This window comes from Oenanthe melanoleuca, chromosome 22 (assembly GCF_029582105.1).
Source record: "Oenanthe melanoleuca isolate GR-GAL-2019-014 chromosome 22, OMel1.0, whole genome shotgun sequence".
In the NCBI taxonomy this organism is placed as follows: domain Eukaryota; kingdom Metazoa; phylum Chordata; class Aves; order Passeriformes; family Muscicapidae; genus Oenanthe; species Oenanthe melanoleuca.
This window is the reverse complement of record NC_079355.1, coordinates 2,589,812-2,617,005: the sequence shown is the minus strand read 5'-3', so window position 1 is coordinate 2,617,005 and position 27,194 is coordinate 2,589,812. Positions and strand designations below refer to the sequence as shown.

Here is a 27,194-nt window from a genome sequence, read left to right as displayed (position 1 = left end):
AATTCTCAGAAGAAAAGGAGCCTCTGCAGCCCAGAGAGGGTTGAGCTCAGGCAGCTCCTTCCCCCACACCATCCATCCTTCTAATTGCTCATCATGGTTTGATTTTAATGTCATTTTTTATTATATTCTTTGTTCACCCACACCCTCCATTGTTCTTCCCTCTCCTTACTGATCCCCCCCAGACACTGAACAATTTCCTGCCACAGTTTAACAGCCACATTTGCCTCTCTCCTCTGGGTTGGTTTGATAAAATTCTCATTTTTCAGAAAGGAGTTTGTGCTTCAGCCAGTGAGACCATCCCAGCCACCACCACACCCCAGGGGATTTTTATGAAATGTGTGAAATGAGATTTTTTTCCCACCACTTCTCATTCACAAGATGAGCAGGATAAACCCCTTTATTAACCCTTTAAGGGCATCAGTGACTCAGGACACACCCAAGGAATCAGTGTGAGCATTTCTGAACTTTATTGACAGCTTTATTGCACGTACTTAATGAAGCCTCCACCATTTCCCCCACCCACCGTTTCCAGAATTATTTTAAATGCAAGTTACAGTTAACCTTTCATTCCCACCACTTATTTTTTATTTTTATTTTTCCCCTCCCATTTTAAATGTTGAGGTCCTGGTCAGCCAGGCAGGAGCCCTGAACTCAGCCGTGGAACCATGCGGCACTCGGGGAGCAAGCCTTGGGTGCTCTGCAAGCAAACTCAGACTCTGCAGGGGAGAAACATCAGAAATCATGGGCTGGAGCCCCAGTGGGCCCTGGATTAATGGGTGAGGCTGCAGCTGTGCTCAGCTCAGCTGGTCAAGCTTTCTTCTTGCCTTCGCTCTCTTCCTTCCCTGCTGCTTCCTTCTCCTCCTTCTCCTCCTCAGCAGCTTCCTCAGCAGCTTCCTGGGATTCCTCCCCTTCTTCTGCTGCTGTTTCTTCCCCTTCTCCTTCCTCTTCCTCACCCTCTTTGGCTTCCTCTGACTCCTCCTTAGCACCTTTAAGGACAGAAAGATATTTCACATTCCTGATCCCAGCTCAGGGGGAATCCCTTTCAACCCCACAGGTTTTGGCAGCTGCTACAACCAAATTTCTCCTGAATTTCAAGGGGAGTGAAACAAATCATGGCCTTGAAAAATATCTGGACTCGGTGCTCAAAGTGAATAATCCTTCACAGCTCCCCAATAGCTGTAATTTCACTATAATTAAATTTTTCACTAATGGAGCCCTCACAGTTCAGGGGCCTCGCAGAGAGGGGAGGTTGCCATGCACTGAACCCACCCCACGCATCACCTGGTGCTCTCATTATCTCAGGCTGCTCTCTGGGAATTCATTTTTAGCTCAGGATGTCCTTGGTCCTGATTTTTGAGGATCTGAACATCATCTCTGGGTTTTTTGAAACCTTTAATCTGCCTGATTTGAGCACTTGACCTTACCTTATTCGATATTTAGACTTTCCTGGGAAATTCCACGTGCTTAACACCACCACCCTTTGCCTCATGGGAGCAGAAAAGGGCTTTAATAATTGATTTAGTAATTGGGATTTAATAATTGGGGTTTTTAATAATTGGGGTTTTTAATAATTAATTGGGGTTTTTAATAATTAATTGGGGTTTTTAATAATTAACTGGGATTTGATAATTGGGATTTGATAATTGGGATTTGATAATTAACTGGGATTTAATAATTGGGATTTAATAACTGGGATTTGATAATTAACTGGGATTTAATAATTGGGATCTAATAATTAACTGGGATTTAATAATTGGGATCTAATAATCAACTGGGATTTAATAACAATTGGGATTTAATAATTACTGCGATTTAATAACTGGGATTTAATAACTGGGATTTAATAATTAACTGGGATTTAATAACTAACTGGGATTTGATAATTGGGATTTGATAATTGGGATCTAATAATTAACTGGGATTTAATAACAATTGGGATTTAATAATTACTGCGATTTAATAACTCAGATTTAATAACTGGGATTTAATAATTAACTGGGATTTAATAACTGGGATTTAATAACTGGGATTTAATAACTGGGATTTGATAATTAACTGGGATTTAATAACAATTGGGATTTAATATTTAATACTGCGATTTAATAACTCAGATTTAATAATTGGGATTTAATAATTAACTGGGATTTAATAATTGGTATTTAATAACTGGAATTTAATAACTGGGATGTCTGGGGTGTAATCCCAGGGTACAGCACGAGCAGAAGAGATGTTCACGTACCTTCCTCCTCCTCTTCCCCCTCTTCCCCCTCTTCTCCCTCGCCTTCCTCCTTCTCCTCCTCCTCGCCCTCCTCTGCAGGAGCTGCCTTGGCTTCTGCTGCCTTGGCAGCCTCGATGGTCTCCTCGATCTCGACCTGCTCCTCCTGCACGTGGCTGGAGTAGTAGGAGGGGAAGGGGCGGCTGCCCAGCAGGTAGGAGCTGGCCTGGAGGCCGCTGTAGGCGCTCCTGCCGAAGCTGGCGCTGCTCTGGCTGTAGCCACTGGTGATGCTGCCCACGCTGGTGAAGCTCAGCCTGGTCTCTTCGCCTTCCAGGAGTTTCCTAGCAGCAAAAAAAAAAAAAAAAATTAAAAGTGAAAAGAGTTGGTTGTGCTGCAGCAGAGCTCGGCACTAAAAGCCCTGCAAGGTGCACGCGTGGTTATTAATTAATTAAGGGTTGGGTTTGCACTACCCTGTTTTCTTGGAATAATTTCTTCAAGCACATCCATTATTAATTAATTAATATTTTTTCTTGCTGGAGGAACAGGAAAACCTCTCTAGGCTCAGCTTTCCCTGGCAGGTGAAGCCAGAGGTGCATTTTGCCACCCTGCAGGACAAGGTTTGGAGCTGCTCTCTCACTGTTCCCCCTTGTGGCTTCTACAGAAATTCTGTTCCAGCAGGGAAATCTCTCAGTATCTGAGACAAACCATCACAGTTATTTAGCAGCAATTCTGCTGGAAAATATTTAATTTGTAGATTTGTAATTTAGAAAAAAAAAAACAAAACAAAAACAAAAACCTATTCTTGAAGGATTTCATATTTTGAGAGTGAGCCATTCTATTGAGGAATTCCATTTATCCAAATCTCTTTACAGAACAGGGATTTTATCTGTAAGGATGGACAGCTGAGATCATTTCTTGCCAAGCTAAAAATTCTGTGTGCACACAGAGAGGAACTGATTAAAGTCTGCCACAATTTCTGCTGGGGGAGTGATAAATAACCTGAATTCTCCTGAAGAGTTGTGGCTCATTAAAACATCCCCCACCGTACCTGTAGGCTGCAATTTCGATGTCCAGGGCCATTTTCACATTGAGCAGGTCCTGATACTCCTTCAGGTACCGAGCCATCTCACTCTTGGTGGTTCTCAGCTCATTCTCCAGTTTGTTGATTGTATCCTGTTGGATGGAATGATAATGACAGCATAAAATTCTGTTCTCTCAAATCCAGCAATAACCACAAGGAATTTCTCCAATCCTTTTAATTTAATCCCGCTCTAGCAGACAGAAATTGCTCAGCTCCCACTCCAGCCTCAGCCAAAAAGCATCACTTAACACCTTTAAAACCTGGCAGGTTTTCTACTCCACATTATTCCAGCCCTATTTAACACACAGAGACCAATTTTCTGGTACCCAAGTGCCAAAGCATCCGTGAAATTTGTGCATTGTTTCATTTTGATTTTGGCTTTTATGTGCTTTTTCTAATTTTAGCTTAGGGATATCCATTGGTGATCCTTGTGGGTCCCTTCCAGCTCGGGATATTCTATGATTCTGTGATTTTTTAAATTTTTTTTTTGTATCAGGCTGTATCAGTACATGGACACATGATATTGGGCTTTATCAGGGGCATTTTGAATTCTGATTTTATAACTCCTCACGCTTTAGATAAGCAGGACCAGAAGCAGTGTCCCCATTTCTGGGATGATTTTGGTAATCCAGATGTGGGTCTGTATTTACACACCACACCCTGTACAGCTCTGTGCCATTCTGCACTGTGATTTCAGGGTGAGTTATCTGCAGCCCAGGCACAGCACAAACCAGGAGTGATGCTTCCAACAACCCCCCAAACCTCATCTGTGAGGGGCTGCAGAGCCCAAATCCCCTCAGCAAATCCTGAACCCCCTTTACTGCAAACCCCAATGTCCACCTCTTCACCTGCAGAGCCCAGAAAACCCCAAAATCCATCTGTTCACCTGCAGAGCCCTTCAAACCTTGAACCCCCTCACCTGCAGAACCCTTCAAACTGCAACATCCACTCCTTCACCTGCAGAACCCTTCAAACCCCAAAATCCATCTTTTCATCTGCAGACCCCAAAAAACGCTGAGACCCCTCACCTGCAGAACCCTGTAAAACCTGACCCATCACCTGCAGAACCCTCCAAACCCCAACATCTCATTTTCAGAGCCCTCCAAACCCCATCATCTCCTCATCTTCAGAACCGTCCAAACCCCAGCATCTCCTGACCTGCAGCATCCTGCACACCCCAACCTCTCCTCACCTTCAGAACCCTCCAAACCAAACCATCCCCTCATCTTCAGAACCCTTCCAACCCCAACATCGCCTCATTTTCAGAGCCCTCCAAACCCCAGCATCTCCTGACCTGCAGGACCCTCCAAACCAAACCATCCCCTCATCTTCAGAACCCTTCCAACCCCGACATCCCCTCACCCGCAGGACCCTCCAAACCCCGAAATCTCCCGACCCGCAGCATCCCGCACGCCCCATCATCCCCTCCCCGAAGGACCCCGACCCTCCTCCCCTGCAGAGCCCCTTCCACCCCCCGCCCCTCACCTGCAGCGCGGAGATATCCGCGCTCTGCTTCTCTTCCAGCTCCTGCAGCTGCTTCTCCAGCGCCTCGTTCATGCCGCGGGTGGCCTCGATCTCCAGCGTCTTGGCTTTGAGCAGGCGGCGGCTCTCGGACACCTCGTCCTTGGCGGCTCGCACGGCGTCCGTGTTCTTGGCCGCGCTCTCGCTGAGCACGGTGAAGCGGCTGCGGAACCACTCCTCGGCGTTCTGCATGTTGCGCGCCGCCAGCTTCTCGTACTGAGCGCGGATGTCGCGCAGCGCTGCCGACAGGTCGGGCTTGGCCGACACGTCCATCTCCACCGACAGGTGAGCGTACTGGATCTGCGCCTGCAGCTCGGCCAGCTCCTCCTCGTGCACCTTCTTGAGGAAGGCCAGCTCGTCCAGCAGGCTGTCCACCCGCTTCTCCAGCTCCGCCCGCGCCAGCGCCGCCTCGTCCGCGCCCTTGCGCACCTCCAGCAGCCGCGCCTCCGCATCCTCGCGGCTCAGCACCTCCTCCTCGTAGCGAGCCTGCAGCCCCCGCAGCGTCTCCTCCAGGCTCTCCCGCTCGCCCTGCAGCGCCTGCTTCTCGCTCGTCGCCTCCTCCGCGGCCAAGCGCAGCTCGCGGATCTCCTGCTCGTACAGCGCTCGGAAGCGGGAGGGCTCGGCGTGCTTCTGCCGCAGCACCAGCAGCTCGGCCTCCAGCACCTTGTTCTGCTGCTCCAGCTCGTGGACGCGCTCGATGAAGCAGGCGAAGCGGTCGTTGAGGTCCTGCAGCTGCGCTCGCTCCTGGCTGCGGATGGACTTGAGGTCGTTGCTGATGGCGGCCACCTGGCTGAGGTCCAGGCTGTCCACCGAGTGCAGCAGCGAGCCCGAGGCGCTGGAGGTGGCGTAGCTGCGGCGCACGGACACGGAGGACACGGGCGCGGACAGGCTGGAGTACGCGGAGCGCGCAGAGCCGAAGCCGCCGCCGCTGCGCACCGACACATGGATGCGCGGGCTGTCCGCGTAGCGCCGCTTGTAGGACGGGAAGAACGGGTCGTAGCCGTACGAGCTCATGGCTGCGGGGGCTCCGGCGGCTGCTCTGCGGCGGGCGCCGCCCGCACCCCGCTATTTATGCGCGGGGAGGGCGGGCGGAGCGCGCTCCGGGCGGGGACGGGGCGGGGCGCGGCGACATCGCTGCGGGGAGGTGGCGGGAGGAGCGGTCCAGGCATCCTGCGGAGGTGGCGAGAGGAGCGGTCCAGGCATCCTGCGGGAGGTGGCGGGAGGAGCGGTCCAGGCATTCCCTCACTGCTGTGATGCCCTGAGCGGCGCGGGCCGGACCTCGCCCGGTGATGCCCGCACAGCTCCGGGTATTTTGGCAGTGAGAGGATGTCTGGACAGCTCTGGGTATTTTAGCAGTGAGAGGATGCCCGCACAGCTCCGATTATTTTGGCAGTGAGAGGATGCCCGCCCAGCTCTGGGTATTTTAGCAATGAGAGGATGTACGGACAGCTCTGGGTATTTTAGCAGTGAGAGGATGCCCGCACAGCTCTGGGTATTTTAGCAGTGAGAGGATGTCTGGACAGCTCCGGGTATTTTAGCAGTGAGAGGATGCCCGCACAGCTCCGGGTATTTTAGCAGTGAGAGGATGCCCGCAGAGCTCTGAGTATTTTAGCAGTGAGAGGATGCCCGCACAGCTCCGGGTATTTTGGCAGTGAGAGGATGCCCGCACAGCTCCGGGTATTTTAGCAGTGAGAGGATGCCCGCACAGCTCCGGGTATTTTGGCAGTGAGAGGATGCCCGCCCAGCTCCGCTATCCCCGCGGGCACGGTGTCTGTGTCCTGCCCGCTCTGGAACGTCCCCGGCTCGGCCCCGCCTCGTCGCTCCTTGGGCACAGCCTCGGACCCTCCCGGGCCATCTCTCGCCCCCCTTCAGGCTCTCCTTTCAGATCCAGCTCCCCGCAGGTCTGTCTGCACCCCCCACCCGCCCAGGCTGTGTTTTACACCCTCCACAGCTGCCCCGGCAGGAGTTCCAGGAATGTGCTGCCAGCCCCAGGCTGTGGCTGAGGTCACCTCGGGGAGGTTGGGGACACCCAGCTGTGTAAATTGGATATTTCTTTCCCTTCAGTTTGCCGTTTTCACCAGGCATGGGTGCTCTTTGAGCCTCTGCATTCTCCCCACGTCCTTTGTTACAAGTGGTCCCTAATAACCAGGTAATTATGGGATCCTGGAATGATGGAATGGTTTGGGTTGGGAGGAACCTCACAGCTCATCCAGTGCCACCCCTGTCCTGGCAGTGTCACCTGTCCCAGTGCCACCCCTGCCATGGCAGGGACACTTCCCCTGTCCCAGTGCCACCCCTGTCCTGGCAGTGTCACCTCCCCTGTCCCAGTGCCACCCCTGCCGTGTCAGTGTCACCTCCCCTGTCCCAGTGCCACCCCTGTCCTGGCAGGGACACCTCCCCTGTCCCAGTGCCACCCCTGCCATGTCAATGACACTTCCCCTGTCCCAGTGCCACCCCTGTCCTGGCAGTGTCACCTCCCCTGTCCCAGTGCCACCCCTGCCCTGGCAGTGTCACCTCCCCTGTCCCAGTGTCACCCCTGTCCTGGCAGTGTCACCTCCCCTGTCCCAGTGCCACCCCTGCCATGTCAATGACACTTCCCCTGTCCCAGTGCCACCCCTGTCCTGGCAGTGTCACCTCCCCTGTCCCAGTGCCACCCCTGCCATGGCAGTCACCTCCCCTGTCCCAGTGCCACCCCTGTCCTGGCAGGGACACCTCCCCTGTCCCAGTGCCACCCCTGCCGTGTCAGGGACACCTCCCCTGTCCCAGTGCCACCCCTGCCCTGGCAGTGTCACCTCCCCTGTCCCAGTGCCACCCCTGTCCTGGCAGGGACACCTCCCCTGTCCCAGTGTCACCCCTGCCGTGTCAGGGACACCTCCCCTGTCCCAGTGCCACCCCTGCCATGGCAATGTCACCTCCCCTGTCCCAGTGTCACCCCTGCCATGGCAATGTCACCTCCCCTGTCCCAGTGCCACCCCTGTCCTGGCAGTGTCACCTCCCCTGTCCCCCCCAGCCTGGCCTTGGCCCTTCAGGGGAAGCCTGGCAGTTTGTTTTGTGTCATGGCACAAAAGCAGCAGCAGCAGGCACAGGGTGGTTCCATCCTGGCAGGGCACACTGGTACCTGGATACTGGAGATTCCCTGGAGCCAAGTCTGCCTGAGACATGGATCACAGGCACAGGATATTTATCCTTGTCTAGTCTGGCTGATGCAGAGATTAAATTGGACAGCTGCATTGCAGCTACCCCTGGGCCAGGCTGTTGCCACTGGTGGATTAAAGCAAAGCAGGTTTTATGTAGGAGAGATTTATCAGAGGTAAATTAGAGATGTGTTGAGCACAGACTGCATGGGAGGTTTAGATAGACAATGAGAATTCACCCATTGGAGTCAGAAGGGCAAATATATCACAAAACAGACTCTTCAAAGCTTTCTCAAGGAAGGAATGACAGTCAGTACAGACATTTAATGGACAGATAAAATGCTGAGGGGCTTCCCAGAGAAAGGAGAAGGACTTAGTAATGTGCATTAATTAATGTTCCTGTCACTAATTGCAGTGCTGTTGGGTATTTCTGGCACAAATAAATGTTTGTTTAATGGCAGCATTTTTAGGGAAGGCAGAGCAGGGTGCATTTGCTGTATTTCCTCACACTGAGCATCACCTGTGGTGTGACAGCTCCTCCTTAGGTCTCGGGGTGTGCAAATATGGGGATCACTGGGCTGTGAAGGGCAGAGGCACAGAGCTGCAGTCCCTGCTCCTCTGAGCTCCTTCTGCATGGAGAGAGCTGCACCCAGAGCTCATAAAGGCTGGAGTGTCCCACACATCCCAGCAGAGCTTTACTGTGCAGATCTGCAAGTCCTGCTGAGGATCAGTGCAGCTGCTCTCACTGCAAACCCATCTGGATTCACCATTTCTTCCTTAAATTTGAGCTGTGGCTGCACTCAGGCATGCCAGAGCAGCCATCCATTATTCAGAACGTGCAAAGAGCAGCACAGGTGGAGTTTTCTGTGCTAATCTGTTTTATCTTGAGCAGGGATTGGGCTTGAAAGGGGAAGGAATGAGGAATAGAGTCGCTGTGGGTTCCCAGCATGCTGGTCAGGGATTCAGGGAGATGATATTTCTGGGATACTCAGCTCCTGCAAACTGCAATACCTCATTCCATGCCAGTGGATTTATGCAAATCTGCCCTACAGCAACCTGAGCACAGGATTTAATTATTAATGCTGCCATTATTTTAATGCCATGTGCTAATAAAGGAATGTACAGCTTGTAAAAACCACTGAGCTTCAGATCCCAGCAAAACCAGCCTGGTAACTGCAGGCTGTTAAAATTCCTGCTCACTTGTTTTAGGGGTGGGAAACATTTTTTTTTCTGTGTGCCAGGAGGATGAGGAGGAGGAGATGGGTGTCTGCTCCCCGAATTGTGTTTGCAGACAGATCCCACCCCTCCCTTTGTGTCCTTTGTGCTGCTTTCTGCCATAATGCAGAGGGTAGCCAAGCCCTGGGTGTGCTGCTGTTGGAAAAATCAATATTGTGAGCAGAGGAGAGGGATGGAGTGGTGCCACTGGTGTCACCTGCACAGCTCAGCACTGTCCCCCTTTGCCCCTGCTGGAGCTGGAGCTGCTCCTTACTGGTTTAACTGGGTGTGAGCATCCCCAGCCCATCAGCACTTCAGGCAGAAAACCCCAAACCCACCTTGGGAACGTGAGCTGAATAAAGCAAATTATTCTAAAAGGCAGCAGTGCCCATCCCTGGCAGGGTCCCTGGGAGGTCCCTCCCCACCCAAACCATTCCATCAATCCAAACCCCACTGGTTTGGGAAAGCAGCAAAACAAACATCCCTGCTCCTCCCTTTTCCTCTGCTGCAGCCATAAATCATAAATCACAAATCCTGACCTGCAGCTGGTGTTTCCTCAGGGGAAAACCCCCCTGAAAATTCTGAAACCCAGAAATTATCTGAATGCACCCTGTAAACTCTTTTTTTTTTTTTTTTTATTTTTCATTTTTTAATCAAAGAATTTCCCATCAGAAACTGCAACGGGGTGGAGCCTTCACTGTCTGCTGCTGCTTTTATTGCAGAAGCACAGAAGGAGCTGCTTAGTTGGGATTTACACAGAAATCAAGCAGTCCTGAGTTAAAAAAAAAAAAGCAAAAACATCGGTTTTCTTTAAAAAAAAAAGATTTTTACCTCAGCTCTGGGGGAGTGGGGAATTGGGCACTCCCATTGCTAAAAATATTCAATAGCTCTGATGTCAGGTCTTATGTATTTCTCTAAAATTATATCAAAGTCTCTGGATGAGTTGAATTAAACCAGGCAAAAAGAAAAATGCTCTGATCTATTTTGATGAACTGCAACAAAATCTCACATTTTAGGAATTCCTCTCCCTGCATTCCAAACAGTCCTTTTGATATGAGGCAACACTCCCAGGAATTCCCAAACCAAAGCAAAATTTTGTCTGCAAGGACTGAACTACAATGTCTGGGAGACTCAGAAAAATGCAAATAAAGTTTAATTTATCTCCTTTGAAGCACTGTTTGCTTTGTTGGTGCCACTGCCTGGGCAGCTTTCATGATTTTATTATTATTTACACCAATTTCTGGGAATAAAAAATAAAAAATAAAAAATATTTCTGCCCACAGTAGCAGCAGTTTGCTCCCTTTGAGTTTGTCCTGTCTCTTGATTACAGGAGCTGCAGGGAGCAGGCAGCCAATTCTTTCATCTCAGCTCTATCAGGGAATGCTTAATTAGAAGATTCATTAATTAGCTTTGTTTAATTCTTGGTTCAGGCCTCCAAACTGGGCTGCAACATCTGATGGCAGATCCCAGGCTTGGTTCTTAATCTCAATTAAAATCAATTAAATTCGTGTTCTGCTTTTGGATCCAGCAATTAAACAACTGAGAGGGTTTGGGGCCAAATCTTGGAGTGGTTTGGGTGGAAGGAACCTTAAAAAAATTTATTTTTCCACCCCTACCATGAGCACCTTCCTCTGGTGCTCCAGCCTGGCCTTGGGCACTTCCAGGGATGGGGCAGCTTCTCCTAAATCAAATAAAACTCCTGAAAAAAACCCTCCCAGCCCATTTGGAACGAGATAATTAATCAATTATTGCTTTAATTGGCTTCCTGCCCATGTGATGAGCAAGGGTTGGACCCACCAGCCCCACACTGAGCTGGGTTCAGCTGGTCCTGACTTTAGGCCTCACTGCAGTCCCCAGTTTAAGGCAATCTCAGTTAAGCTGAGCTTTGTTGCCCTAAAAAGCTGCTCTGGGGACCAGCCCCATCCCTGCTGCAAAGATTTAATTGGCCTCTAGCATTAATTCTATTTTTGTGCTGTTGGTTGAGGGCTGGGTGCTGAAGGAACATGAAGTGCAGCAGGAAAAATTGAATTTCCCTCAAGTTTTGGGATTTTGGATCCTCATAGCAGCAGCAGCATCCAGAGGGAAGCACTGGGATATTTCCCTTTTTGCCCATTTTTGCTGTGCCAGTCCTGCTGGTGACAGAGTGAAGAGAGAAAATTGCATTTACAGCACAGCTGAGAGCACATGAAACTCACAATGCAGCAATTTCCTCCCCAAAATTGTCCAGTATGAATGAAAATAAAAATAAAACACGGGTCCAAACAAGCATTTGTGGGCTGGGTGGACAATTAACAAGCAGAGAGATTTTAGAGTTGTGCTTTTATCTGCAGGGAGCTGAAGAGGAGAATTCCAGGATTTGCTTCCTTTGCTCACAGAGAGAATGAGCTGAGGAATTATTTTTCTATAATTCAGTCATTTCAATCTCTGCAATATTTTTTTCTCCCCTTTGCTGCAGAGGCAGCAATAAAATCCAGGTGGGATATTTAGAAATCCACCCTGCAGTGAGTGAATCATCTCCCCACACATACAAATGAAAAGAATTTTTTGGGAAGGTGTAAAAATCTCTTTTATTTCCCAGTCTGGCAGGAGCTGCTGCCCATAAAACACAAATAAAGAATTAAAGCTGTGCTGCAGTGAGGTGGCTCAGGGCAGCTGAATGTGCTCAGCTCTGCAGTCTGGGAATAAAAAATTAAAATTAAATTTATAAAAAAAAATGCCTGAATTCTGCAGCCAGAGCAGCCCTGCAGGAGCATCCTTAGGGGTGGAGCAGAAGCTCCCCCATCACTCTGGATTGATTTTAATTTGGAAGGTTTGCAGCAGAATCCTCCTCTCCATCTCAGCTCTGCCATCCCTGGCATTCCTCCTCCTGCAGAGAAAAGGGCTTTGCACCACTCTGAGGCAGAGTTATCAATTAATTATTCATTTCCCAACCTCTCATGGAGGGAAAATCTGATTTTTTTATTGCTGATCACTGAAGTTGCTTCTTTTAATTTTATTGCTTGTTTTAATTTTATTTTTTTTTACAGAAATATTTATTTATATTTTTTCTCCATGCAATTTTTTGACAAATATTTCCATTTAAACTGCAGTTGGGTTTTCCCCTTTTTTCCCTCTTTAACATCTCTTTGTCCTTTCTATAACCCTTGATAAAACCTTAAATGGTAAAAAATTTAAGTATTAAAACTTCTGTTTCAGACATTTTATTTGGATCCTTTAATCATGAATAAATCTTTACCAATTCTTTTCTTGATCATCAGAATCATAATTTTCTGGTTTGTTAAATGTACATTCATTATTCTTCCCACAATATTTCCTTCTGTCCAATCCCATTCCCAGGGTTTTATTTAATTAATTATTTAATTTTATTTATTTAATTTAATTAATTTAATTAATGCCAAAATGAGTTCAGAGCCTGTTTGGTTGCCTGGTTGCCAAAAAGGGCCATGAGAACTGCCTGGGAATGGCTTTAATTCTGCTTTTCCTAGGGAAAAAAAATTTAATTCTGCTTTTCCTGGAGAAAAAAACTTTAATTCTGCTTTTCCAGAACAACCTTTAACTCTGCTCTTCCTGGAGAAAAAAAAAAATTAGTTCTGCTTTTCCTGGACAAAACACTTTAATTCTGCTTTTCCTGGACAAAAAAACTTTAATTCTGCTTTTCCTGGAGAAAAAAACTTTAATTCTGCTTTTTCAGAACAACCTTTAACTCTGCTCTTCCTGGAGAAAAAAAAATTAATTCTGCTTTTCCTGGAGAAAAAAAAAACTTTAATTCTGCTTTTCCTGGAGAAAAAAACTTTAATTCTGATTTTTCTGGAGAAAAAAACTTTAATTCTGCTTTTCCAGAACAACCTTTAACTCTGCTCTTCCTGGAGAAAAAAAAATTAATTCTGCTTTTCCTGGAGAAAAAAAAAAACTTTAATTCTGCTTTTCCAGAATGACCCTTGAATTTACTTTTCCAGAACAATCTTTAATTCTGCTTTTCCAGGAGAAAAAAAACTTTAATTCTGATTTTCCAGAACAACCCTTGAATTTACTTTTCCAGCAAAATTAACTCTGCAGAGTTACCAGGCAGGGGATTGGGAAGGATGAATCAGATTTCATCCTTTATTTCCCATTTTCCTGTTTCTCCCCTTGGGATCCATGAGAGGCTGTGAAAAGGACATTTCAAAGGCTGAAGGATTTTTAAATTTCAGAAAAAAAGATGCTTTGCTTTTAACACCCACTTCACATCATGGAAAGCAATTTCTTCAATACTTTTTGAGGCTTGTTTCATTTTTTTTTTTTTTTTTTAATTTAGCTACAAGCATTTTCCTTTTTTTTTTTTTTTTTGGTTTTTTTTTTTTTTTTTTTGAGTGTGCAGCTGAAGAGAGAAAAGAGGAATTTTTCCCATTCTCCAGGGACATCTCTGTGAGGCTGTGATGCTCCTTCTGCTGGATTTATTGAAAATCACCTTAAATTTTGGGAACACCTGAATATTTGTTTTAAGAGCACAAAAAACCACACCAAAAAAAAAAAATTTAACAACCTAACAAAAATCCCCCCCTCAAAAAAAAAACACAAAAAAAACCACAAAAAAATCACACCATAAAAAAAACAAAACAAAACAAAACAAAACAAAACAAAACAAAACAAAACAAAACAAAAAAACCCACCCAAACAAAAAATAATAATAAATAAAAAAAAAAAAAAAAAAAATCCCAAAAAAACAAAACAAAAAAACCCAAAACTAACCAAAAACCTCCTGCAGATTTCATTTGGGCTGGGCAAGAACATCCAAACCCCTGGGGGAAAATTTGGGGAATTTGGGGCTCCTCCAGCGCCTCCTTCTGGGAATTCTCCCCCCAGGCAGCTGCGATTTGGGGGATGGGGGAGGGCAGAGAGAGAGCAGAAAATCCTTGTGCTGGAATTTTTTGAGGGGGAAATCTCCTGCAGGAAATCCTGGATGTCAGGAGAGCAAACCAGGGCTGAGTGTCTGTGCATCCTTAGGGAGGAATGGGATGGAAAAAGGGATTTGTTTTTTTTTTAATGGGAATATGGGGGGAAATTCCCCTACAGGAAATCCTGGATGTCAGGAGAACAAACCAGGGCTGAGTGTGTGTGCATCCTTAGGGAGGAATGGGATGGAAAAGGGGAATTTGGATTTTTTTCCATGGGAAAATGGGGGGAAACTCTGCAGGAAAACAAACCTGGGCTGAGAGTCTGGAGGAATTGGATGGAAAAGGGGAATTTGGATTTTTTTTAAAGGGAAAAGGAGGGGAAACTGGAGGAGAGCAAACCAGGGCTGAGTGTCTGTACATCTTTAGGAAGGAATTGGATGGAAAAAGGGATTTGGATTTTTTTCCATGGGAAAAGGAGGGGAAACTCTGCAGGAAAACAAACCTGGGCTGAGTGTCTGTGCATCCTTAGGAAGGAATGGGATGGAAAAAGGGATTTGGATTTTTTTCCATGGGAAAATGGGGGGAAACTCTGCAGAAGAGCAAACCAGGGCTGAGTGTCTGGAGGAATGGGATGGAAAAGGGGATTTGGATTTTTTTTAATGGGAAAAGGAGGGGAAACTGCAGGAAAACAAACCAGGGCTGAGTGTCTGTGCATCCTTAGGAAGGAATGGGATGGAAAAGGGGATTTGGATTTTTTTAATGGGAAAATGAGGGGAAACTCTGCAGGAAAACAAACCTGGGCTGAGTGTCTGTGCATCCTTAGGAAGGAATGGGATGGAAAAGGTGATTTGGCTTTTTTTCCATGGGAAAATGGGGGGAAACTCCCCTGCAGGAGCCCTTGGCAGTGCCCGTTGCAAACCCCAGGGAGGTTTGGAGCTGTGGGGAGAAGGGGCTGTGCCAGCCCAGCCCAGGGACAGCAGCTTCTCCTCCCGCCTGTCCCCTCCTCCCTCCGTGGAGCTGCTGCTGCTGCAGGTCCAGCTCCTGGCAGAAGTTCAACGCTGCAGCAGCCTGGAAGGGAGGAGAGTCCTGCAGAAAGGAGGAGCTCTGCTGTTCCAGGAAAAAGCTGCAAAAAAATTCCCCTTCTCCACCAGCAATTCCTGCTCTGCCCCACCTTCCAGAGGGCTCACCCTGAGAGCTGCAGTTTGTGTTTTATATCCTGAAAAACTCACCCAAATGAGCCAAAAATGCTGCAGCGAGAGGATTGGGGTGTCCATGGCAGCAGAAGGGTTTTGTCCCAGGGAAGGTGGTTTGGTTTTTAATTAGAGAAGGGCCAGGTAAAATTGGATGAGGGGGAAAAAAAAAGTTTATTTGCACCCTAAATCAACAAGTGAGGAGGAAGGATAAGGAATAGAGAGGTAGGATGGGAACAGATGGAAAAGCAAGAGTGGGTTTGCAGCAGCCTCGGGGATTCTCTGTCTCACTCCTGACACCTTTCCCAAGCTCTGACACTCGGCAGAGCCACCAGGAGCTCCCCCACACCCCGCCCAGGCTGCAGGAACTGTGCCCTTCCCACTCCTGCTGCGGGACTGGGACCAGCTCCCACTGTGGGGCTGGGATCCCCTTATGGGACTGGGATCCCCAATATGGGACTGGGATCCCCACTGTGGGATTGGGATTCACATTGTGGGACTGGGATCCCCAATATGGGACTGGGATTCACATTGTGGGACTGGGATCCCCATTATGGGACTGGGATTCCCATTATGGGAATGGGATCCCCCTTATGGGACTGGGATCCCCTTATGGGACTGGGATCCCCACTGTGGGATTGGGATCCCCAATATGGGACTGGGATCCCCATTATAGGACTGGGATCCCCACTGTGGGATTGGGATCCCCATTGTGTGATTGTGTGATCCCCCCCAATATGGGACTGGGATCCCCGTTGTGGGACTGGGATCTCCATTATGGGACTGGGATCCCCATTGTGGGCCTGGGATCCCCATATGGAACTGGGATTCCCATTATGGGATTTGGATTCCCATTGTGGGACTGGGATTCCCATTGTGGGATTGGGATCCCCATTATGGGATTGAATTCCCCACTGTGAGACTGGGATCCTCATTATAGGATTGGGATCCCCAATATGGGATTGGGTTTCCCAATATGGGACTGGGATTCCCATTATGGGACTGGGATCCCCTTATGGGACTGGGATCCCCACTGTGGGACTGGGATCCCCACTATGGGACTGGGATCCCCTTATGGGACTGGGATTCCCATTATGGGACTGGGATCCCATTATGGGACTGGGATTCCCTTTATGGGACTGGGATCCCCACTGTGGGACTGGGATCCACACTGTGGGATTGGGATCCCCAGTCAGGGGTCCCAGGGGTGGTTTTGGGGGGCGCTGCTTTTGGGAGGGAGATTTTGGGGCTGCCACGGGAGGGGGGTTTGGTGTGGCCGGGGGAAGGTCCCGCAGGGATTGTCCCTGGAAAAGGGCAGGAGCTGCCCCGGCCACACTTTGCTGCAGGAGGAGGAGGAGAGGGATGCTGAGGGGGGGAGGATGAGGATGATGAGGAAAGGAGGAGGAGGAGGAGTAGGAGGAGGAGGAAGATGAGGAGAAGGAACAGGATGCTGAGGAGGGGGGGAGGATGATGAGGATGCTGAGGATGATGAGGAGGGGGAGGATGCTGAAGAGGAGTAGGAGGAGGAGGATGATGATGAGGAGGAGAAGGAAGATGCTGAGAAGGGGGAGGAAGATGCTGAGGAGGATGATGAGGATGCTGAGAAGGAAGAAGATGCTGAGGAGGGGGAGGAGGATGCTGAGGATGATGACGATGAGGAGGAGGAATATGCTGAGTCACTCCCGCAGCTCCCCGCCCCGCCTTTCCCGCAGTGACAATGACTGGCTGAGCTCAGCTCAGTTCAGCTCAGCTCAGCTCAGTTCAGCTCAGCTCAGCCCAGCCCAGCTCAGCTCAGCCCAGCCCAGCTCAGCTCAGCTCAGCCCAGCTCAGCCCAGCCCAGCTCAGCCCAGCTCAGCTCAGCCCAGCCCAGCTCAGCTCAGCTCAGCTCAAACCAGCTCAGCCCAGCTCAGCTCAGCTCAGCCCAGCTCAGCTCAGCTCAGCTCAGCTCAGCTCAGCCCAGCTCAGCTCAGCCCAGCTCAGCTCAGCCCAGCTCAGCTCATCTCCCGCCGCTCCCCCGACACTTCCCGCTGACTTTTCCTCCTCTCCCCTCTCTCCTCTCCCCTCTCCCTCCCCTCTCCCGGCTGGGGCTGGCAAAAACTTGATTTTTTTTTTCCATTTCTTGCAGGAATTGGCAGCAATAAAAAGCTCTGTGCTGCTGCCTGGCACTGCGTGTTGTACAAGCTGCTCTTTAACCTCTTTTTCCTCTGGGATTCCTGCAAGCAGAGCTCAGGAAAACTCTCAGAAATTATCCAGTGTGCGGCTTTGGGGGAAATAAAGGGAAAGATGCCCCGGGCTGGGAGGAGCAGCCTGGTCGGGGAAGGTTCCTGCCCAAGGCAGGGGCTGGAACGAGGATTTTGGGTCCCTTCAAACCCAAACCTGCCTCAGATTTCACTCATTGCCTCCAGCTCTGTTTTAAATCCCACTTTCATTTGTTCAGAATTTCTATATATAATTAAAACAAAAAAAAAAACCAAAAACCCCCCCCCAAAAAACCCCAAAAAACCAAACCCAAGCCTAACTTTTGCCATATAATCTCTTTTTTTTTTTTTTATTTTGAAATGCAATAATTATGAGCATTATTGCACAGTTGCCTTGTTTCCCTATGACAAAGTTTTTAATTGTGATAATACACTTTTTTTTTTAATAATTTTTCCAGAGCATTTTTAGATTTATACAATGGGCTGAAGTTTATGTATTGACTATTTAATCCTCTTTCTGTATTTTTAGATTTATACAATGGACTGAAGTTTATATATTGATTATTTTATCCTCTTTCTGTACTTTTAGATTTATACAATGGACTGAAGTTTATATATTGATTATTTTATCCTCTTTCTGTACTGTTTAACCCCATGGAGTGTTTAAAAAAACACCTTTAATTTTCCGGGTGTTTTTTCCACTGTGATAAATAATAAATAATTGTAACATGCTTAAAATGGTGAAATAGGTGCAAAAAGAAAAAAAAAAATTATAATTTGACAAACCAGTTTGTCCTCAATTTCAGGACCAGCCAAGGAATAAAGTAATAAATTGGGATTTTACCCCACGTGCAGCTGCTGCAACGTTTTTAATTCAATTTATTAAAGGATATAGACACCAGCCCTATTAAATTTCCTGCCCATGAGCAATGGGGGATGCAGGGACCATTAGCAAATGGATTTTTGACCTCAGCCTGGCCAGGGAGGATGAGTGATGAACAGAGACACATCCCCCACTTGTGGTCAGGGAATGGGCTCAGATGTGATGGATATTCCTAATTTCAGCCCCAAAAAAAACCTGAAAAAAAAAAAAAAAAAAAATCCCTCAGCTGTCCTGGCTGCAATCCTCTTCCCTCACACAGCAAAACTCTCTAGTTAATCCTTCCCTCCCAAAAGCTGGCAGTAAAATCCACATTTATTAAGATTTTTTAGATAAATCAGATTTTTTTTTTTTTAACCACACATTTTGCCTGGAGTGTTGCAGGCCTGTGCAGACCCTGACCTTGCTTTGTTCCCAGAGATCTCTGATGCTGCCCCCAATCCTTTTTATTTTTTTTTTTTTTTTAGGGATCACATCACTAATGCTGCCCCTCCCATCCATTATTTTTGGGGATCAGATCTCAGATGCACCCTCCCAATCCTTTTTTTTTTTTTTTTTTTTTTTTTTTTGGGATCAGATCTCTGATGCTGCCCCCCCAATCATTTTTATTTTTTTTTTTTTTGGGATCAGATCTCTGATGCTGCCTCCCAGTCCTTTTTATTTTATTTTGGGATCAGATCTCTGATGCTGCCCTCCCAATCCTTTCTTTTTTGGGATCACATCACTGACTCTGCCTCCCAATCCTTTTTTGTTTTTTTGGGATAACACCTCTGATGCTGCCCCCAATCAATTTTTGTTTTTTGGGATTACATCTCTGATGCTGCCCCCCCATCCATTTTTGGTTTTTGGGATCACATCACTGATGCTGCCCCCATCCATTTTTGGGGGGATCAGATCTCTGATTCTGCCTCCCAATTCTTTTTATTATTTTTTGGGGATCAGATCTCTGATGCTGCCCCCCCATCCATTATTTTGGGGCTCAGATCTCTGATTCTGCCTCCCCATCCAATTTCTTGTTTTGGGATCAGATCTCTGATTCTGCCTTCCCATCAATTTTTTGGGGGGTCAGATCTCTGATTCTGCCTCCCAATCCATTTTCTTGTTTTGGGATCAGACCTCTGATTCTGCCCCCACATCCATTTTTTTGTTTTTTCTTTGGGATCACATCACTGATGCTGCCTCCCCATTAATTTTTTGGGGGCTCAGATCTCTGATTCTGCCTCCCAATCCTTTTTTTTGAGGTCACATCACTGATTCTGCCTCCCCATCCATTTTTTGTTTTTTCTTTGGGGATCACATCACTGATGCTGCTTCCCCATGAACTTTTTGGGGATCAATCTCTGATGCTCCCTCCCCATTAATTTTTTGGGGGCTCATATCACTGATTCTATCTAACAGCCCGACCTGGGGTGCACCAAACCACTCGAAATAAATAAATCCAACCCAGGTAAAGAAATACATAAATAGATAAATAAATAAATAGATAAGTAAATAAATAAACCCCTGGTAAATAAATAAACCATAGACAGATAAATAAATAAATAAATAAATAAATAAATCCCAGATAAAGAAATAAATAAATCCCACGTAAATAAATAAAGAAATCAACCCCAGATAAATAAATAAACCCTAGATAAATAAATAAATAAATAAATCAACCCCAGATAAATAAATAAATCCCAGATAAAGAAATAAATAAATCCAAGATAGATAAAGAAATAAATAAATCCAAGATAGATAAATAAATAAATAAATAAAGCCAAGATAAATAAATAAATAAATTAATTAATTCCAGGTAAATAAATAAACCCCAGATAAATAAATAAATAAATCAACCCCAGATAAAGAAATAAACCCTAGATAAATAAATCCCAGATAAAGAAATAAATAAATCCCAGATGGATAAATAAATAAATAAATAAATCCCAGATAAAGAAATAAATAAACCCCAGATAAATAAGTAAGCAAATAAATAAATAAATAAATAAATAAATAAATAAATCTCTGGTAAATAAATAAATAAAAACCAGATAAAAAAATAATAATGGTAATGATACAATAAATCCCAGATAAATAAATAAATAAATTTCAGGTAGGTAAATAAATAAATAAATAAATAAATCCCAGATAAATAGTAATAGTAATAGCAATAGTAATAATAATAATAAATAATAGTAAATAATAATTCCCAGAAAATTAAATAAATAATAAATAATGCATTAAATCCCAGATGAATGGTACAATAAATCCCAGAAAAAAAAATTACCAGATAAATAATACAATAAACCCCAAGTAAGTAAATAAATAAATAAATAAACTCCAGACAAATAAATAAATAAATCCCAGATAAATAAATAAATAAACACCAGATAGATAGATAGATAGATAGATAGATAGATAGATAAATAAATTAATAAATCCCAGGAAAATAATAATAATACAATAAATAATAATAAAATAATGCAATAAATAATAATAAAATAATGCAATAAATAATAAAAAATACAATGAATCCCAGATAAATAAATAAATAAATCCTAGGTAAATAAATAAATAAATAAATAAATAAATAAATCCCAGATGCAAAATAATACAATAATACAACAATACAATAATACAATAATACAATAATACAATAATGCAATAAATAATAAATAACACAATAAATCCCAGATAGACAGATAAATAAATGAATCACAGGGAAATAAATAAATATATAAATAAATCACAAGTAAATAATAATAATAATACTATAATACAATAAATGATAAATAACACAATAAATCCCAGGTAAATAACACAATAAATCCCAGATAGATAGACAAAGAAATGAATCCCAGGGAAATAAATTAAAAAATAAATAAATAAATAAATCACAAATAAATAATAATACTACTATAATACAATAAATAATAAATAACACAATAAACCCCAGATAGATAAAGAAATGAATCCCAGGTATATAAATAAATAAATAAATAAATAAATAAATAAATAAATAAACAACAAATAAATAATAATAATAATACTATAATACAATAAATAATAAATAACACAATAAACCCCAGATAGATAAAGAAATGAATCCCAGGTATATAAATAAATAAATAAATAAATAAATAAATAAATCACAAATACATAATAATAATACTACTATAATACAATAAATAATAAATAACACAATAAATCCCAGATAAATAAATGAATCCCAGGTAAATAAATAAATAAATAAATAAATAAATAAATCACAAATAAATAATAATAATACTACTATAATACAATAAATGATAAATAACACAAGAAATCCCAGAGCCCCCTTAGGGTCTGTGGCACCTCCTGCACACCAGGAGTGGGAATTGCAGAATTTCCTGCTCTGGGATGTACCCAAGGAAGAGCAGCAATCCCAGGGAACGTTGGTGAGGGATAAATGGATTTATTTTGGTGATCTGACACAGATTCTTATCCTGGAAGGAAATTCAGGTCAGCTGGGGAATGAGAATCGCAGAGATTCCTTTAGGAGATGTTTGTGATTAACTCCAGCAAATTCCACTTTTGCTTCATCCTTCTGGCCAAAAGTCTTTCCTGGAGCAGAGCTGGATGTGCAAACAGCTGTTTCCTCACCTGGGAATTTTCAGTTTCCCACATAAACCAATTTTCCCACTTTTTGGGGAAATTGCAGAGTCATTCCTGCCTGGTGGAGGAGCTTGGATTCCCAAACTGGCTGCAGCAAGGAGAGAAAAATAAAAAACAAAAATCTCCTTTCCATGCTCATCTGCTGGATCTCAGAAATCTGAATTTTATGAGATTTTTTCTGCCACTGCTTTTGACCTAAAGCCTTAAAAAAATTTCTAAATTTAATTAATTAAACTAAAATCACAAGTATGGAGTTCAATAAAAGCGTGTGATTTTACATAGCAAAAAGTTTTAAGTTTAAAGTTTTTGTAATATAATAATAAATATAAAAGAAAATAAAAAATGATTTTAAAATAAATAATAAAATAAAATAAAATAAAATAAAATAAAATAAAGTAAAATAAAATAAAATAAAATAAAATAAAATAAAATAAAATAAAATAAAGTAAAATAAAATAAAATAAAATAAAATAAAATAAAATAAAATAAAATAAAATAAAGTAAAATAAAATAAAGCAAAATAAAGTAAAATAAAATAAAATAAAATAAAATAAAATAAAATAAAAATAAAATAAAATAAAATATAATATAATAAGATAAAACAAAATAAAATAAAATAAGATAAGATAAAAATAAAATAAGAATAAAATAAAATAAAATAAAATAAAATAAAATAAAATATTTTTTTCAATATTCATCTTCCATTTTTTCCCTTTTTCTCCATAAGTTTTAAATAACAGTTTCTCAATATTCATCTCTTTTTTTCCTTAGGTTTTAAATACCAATTTCTAATTAATTCATCGATATCACACTAAAAATCATAAAAAAATCTAATTATTACATTAAAAAAATAAATAATTTAGATGTTAATTTTTTATTTTTAAGAGACCTTTCTTGCCACACGCACATAAATATTGAAATTTAATTCGGAGGGAGGAGGCAGAACACAGATCTCTGCTGTTTGGAGCTGCTGCCTCAGGAGCATTTTCTTGTTCTTGATTGGAGAGCAGAGCTGAGCTCCGGGTTTGGTGCCAGCGCTGCAGCAGAGCTGAAGGGCAGCAGCGAGGACGTGCTGCAGCTTTTCCTGCTGTGCTGCAGTCCCTGCTGCAGCCAGGCCCCTGCTGCCTCACTTTTACATAGCAAAAAGTTTAAAGTTTAAAGTTTTTGTAATATAATAATAAATATAAAAGAAAATAAAAAATGATTTTAAAATAAATAATAAAATAAAATAAAATAAAATAAATAAAAATAAATAAATAAAATAAAATAAAATAAAGTAAAATAAAATAAAATAAAATAAAATAAAATAAAATAAAATAAAATAAAATAAAGTAAAATAATACCAACCAATAAACCAATAAAGTCCAATAATACCAACCAACTGCGGTCATGTCATCCCCAGACACAGAAAAATCGCTCTGGACCTTGATGGGAAACAGAAATTGTGGAGGGTGGGAAAGTTCTGCCAGCACTTCCCCAGATCTGGCAACACCCAGCCCAGGAGCTGTCCCAAATCCTGTGATTTAAGGGTTAAAAGGAGCCCAGGAGCTGATCCTGTGATTTAAGGGTTAAAAGGAGTCAGGATCTGTCCCCAATCCTGTGATTTAAGGGTTAAAAGGAGCCAGGATCTGTCTCCAATCCTGTGATTTAAGGGTTAAAAGGAGCCAGGATCTGTCCCCAATCCTGTGATTTAAGGGTTAAAAGGTGGCAGGATCTGTCCCAATCCTGTGATTTAAGGGTTAAAAGGAGCCCAAATCTTCCACGTGATTTTTTGGTGATCCAAATCTTCCATGGGATTTTTTGGTGACCCAAAACTTTCCATGGGATTTTTTGGTCACCCAAATCTTCCATGGGATTTTTTGGTGATCCAAAGCTTTCCATGGAATTTTTTTGGTCACCCAAATCTTCCATGGGATTTTTTTGGTGATCCAAAGCTTTCCATGGAATTTTTTTGGTCACCCAAATCTTCCATGGGATTTTTTGGTGACCCAAAACCTTCCATGGGATGTTTTGGTGGCCCAAACCTTCCATGGGATTTTTTGGTGATCCAAAGCTTTCCATGGAATTTTTTTGGTCACCCAAATCTTCCATGGGATTTTTTGGTGACCCAAAACCTTCCATGGGATGTTTTGGTGGCCCAAACCTTCCATGGGATTTTTTGGTGACCCAAAGCTTTCCATGGAATTTTTTTGGTCACCCAAATCTTCCCATGGGATTTTTTGGTGACTCAAAGCTTTCCCCAGTCCCCTGAGGGCTCGTTCTCTTTATATCAAACCAGCCATTTCTGACATTAAAATCCTGAGGAATTTGTTTATTCTAAACCCGGTAGACAGTGTTTGCAGTTATTTTTAGAGACATTTCCTCAGCACATTTGCAATTCCTCGCTGCTCAGACACAAAGTGCTGCTCCCAGAACAATCCCAATGTCACCAGCAGCACTCGCTGCTCCAAATCTCATCCTTTTTTAATTGGGGTTTTGATCACAAAATGCATCTGAGATTTCATCTTCTGAGAAGCTGGAGATATGTTTTTGTTTTTTTTTTTTTTTAACCTAAATCTGAGAGTGATACTTAACCACAATAAAACTGCAATTTTTTAATAGCAATGGGGATGTGTGGGATTCAGATCAAACCTCCCTGACAGGGCTGATTGTGGCACAAATCCCGAATTGGGGCAGGGCAGACCCCAAAAAGGGGCTCAGTGTCCTTTTGGCACTGGGGGAGGGAGAAGCTGTTCTGTTCCCTCTGGTGCTGTGAAAATCCCCAGTTCTGAGCCGGAGGGGGCTGCAGGAAGCAGAGATGTTTCCCCCAGGATCAGGCAGAGGAATGGCAGAGCCAGGATTGGGAGCTGGGGGCTGGGACAGAGCGAACCCAGCGAAAATCAGCAGGGAAATGTTGCTGATTCATCCCTGCTGCCTCTTCCCTTCCCTTCCAGGACGAGCTGTGGTGCCACCAAGTGCCAGGAAGCAGCCAGGAGCCAGCCCTGCCCTCCTGACTCAGCTCCCAGCTGAAAAAACTGAATTTTTTGAAACTGAAAAAGAAAAAAAAAAGACAAAAAAAACAAAAAAAAACAACCCAACTGCTGGAGCTGGTGCAATTCAGCAAAGCTCTGCAGTTCACCAAAGTTCACCATCCTTAGCCAGTGTAAAATATTCCACGTTTTTATTCAAAAGGAATCAAAGGACTGAAAAAAACTGAATTTTTTGAAACTGGGAAAAAAAAACTCCAACTGCTGGAGCTGGTGCAATTCAGCAGAGCTCTGCTGATGAGAAAAGAACAGCAGGAGTTTCTATTTCTGTATTAGCTGAGCTCTGAACCCCAGGCTCTTTTGGATTTATTTATTCCCAGAGCACAGCAGAAGGACGAGCCTGGATCACCTTGAGCAGCAGAGAACAGGAGCCAAGCAGCACAGAGAGTGCTGGCAGAGCCTCCTGGGAGCCAGGAGCGAATCCCAAAAATGTCCCAGCTCCAGCTGACGTCAGTGCTGCTCCCTGGCTCCTGACACTGCAGAAACCAGAGCATCCCCTGCGTGTGCTCACCCAGAACAGCTCTGCCACAATTTAAGGCTGTGCCTCCCCTCCTTTTCTGCTTCCATTTGGATTTTAGAGGCCAGCAGAATTCTCTTTTTTCCAGCTCTTTCCCTGGGTGTAAAATCCAGCCCAGCACCCCCAGGGCCTCGTTTGTGCTGAGCTCAGGGGAGGAGGAGGAAGGACAAGCTCAGGGATGAACATCTGGCACCTTTTTGGGTCTGAACTGTGCTGCAGGATCCACATCTGCTGTGCCAGCTCCTGAATTGTTTCTGGCATTCCAGTCACCACATCTGAGCTGAGAACGTGGCTAAATCACTTATTGATGTGGCTTATGGCTAAATCACTTATTAATGTGGTTTATGGCTAAATCACTTATAGCTGCTAATTTGCAATCAGATTTAAGGCCCTGGAAGAATCCATGGGGTCAATGCCCACTTCGAGTCTCCCTAGTGCTGTTTCAGGGTTATTTTATTTTATTTTACTTATTTTATTTATTTTATTTATTTTATTCCCACAGATCTCTGCATTCCCTGGGAAAATCCATGGGGTCAATGCCCACTTCGAGTCTCCCTAGTGCTGTTTCAGGGTTATTTTATTTATTTCATTAATTTCATTTATTTTATTTATTTCATTCATTTATTTTATTTATTTTATTCCCACAGATCTTTGCTGGGATGGGGGAATTTCCCCCCACAGTGGATTTTCTAATCACTATTTTCACTGACATTTCCCAGCTCAGTCAGGACTGGGAGCAGCCACAGGACAGACTCTCTGAATTTTCCTTTTCTGCTGAGTCCCCTCACTCTCCCCAGGAGCTCATTCTGCTCCTGCAGTGCTGAACAAAACATTTCCATGTTCACAGGGCTGGTGTGGGAGACTCCTGGATTCTGTGTAGGGTGCAGGACAAAACTCAAACTCTCTGTTATTATTATAAAAGAGCCTGTTGGGGGCTGCCCAGCACAGCCAGAGCAGGGAAAAGAGATAAAGGGGGGACAGAGAGAGAAGAGGGAGGGTAAAGAGAGAGTAAAGAGAGAGAAAAAAGGAGAGAGTAGAGAGAGTAGAGAGAGTAAAGAGAGCGACTTCCCATTTGTGATACAATAAATCTTTTTCCATGATGAATATTCTAATTTCCATTTGTAATACAATAAATCTTCTTCCATGATGAATATTCTAATTCCCACTAACCAATCTAACACAAAATACAAATTCTACAGCATTTACACGCAGAATCCTTATATTAGCACAGTGTGTTATATTTTAAACTCTAAGATCTGATCTTTGGGCCCTGGCAAGTCTTTTGTGACCTCTGGAGTTTCTCTCTGGCCGAGGGCATTGTTCAATCAAGAGGGGATTACCTTCAGGGGCCATCCCATTGTTTCATGGTAATTCAGTAATTAGGGCTTTCCTGTAACATCTTCCCTCTCCCCAACTCTTCCCCAACAGGCTGGGGATCATCAAATGCCCCCCTGCAGCATCCATGGTGGGGCTGAGCCTGAATCAGCCAGCCCTGAGCCGGGTCTGAGCCAGGTCTGAGCCTGAATCAGCCCTGAGCTGGGTCTCAGCAGGGTCTGAGCCGGGTCTGAGCCAGGTCTGAGCCTGAATCAGCCCTGAGCTGGGTCTGAACCAGGTCTGAGCCTGAATCAGCCCTGAGCCGGGTCTGAGCAGGGTCTGAGCCTGAATCAGCCCTGAGCTGGGTCTGAGCTGGGTCTGACCCTGAATCAGCCC

General features: G+C 44.2%; 1 protein-coding gene across 1 annotated transcript; it reads right to left on the bottom strand.

The window, feature by feature from the left end:
* Nucleotides 1-444: 444 nt before the first annotated feature.
* NEFL (neurofilament light chain) lies at nucleotides 445-5,902 on the bottom strand. The gene is made up of 4 exons (XM_056508690.1): nucleotides 4,782-5,902; nucleotides 3,264-3,388; nucleotides 2,240-2,556; nucleotides 445-986 (listed from the first exon to the last, which is right to left on the bottom strand). The coding sequence occupies exons 1-4, from the start codon at nucleotides 5,829-5,831 to the stop codon at nucleotides 808-810; spliced, it is 1,671 nt and encodes a 556-aa protein (XP_056364665.1). The 5' UTR covers nucleotides 5,832-5,902; the 3' UTR covers nucleotides 445-807.
* Between the last annotated feature and the right edge of the window lie 21,292 nt (nucleotides 5,903-27,194).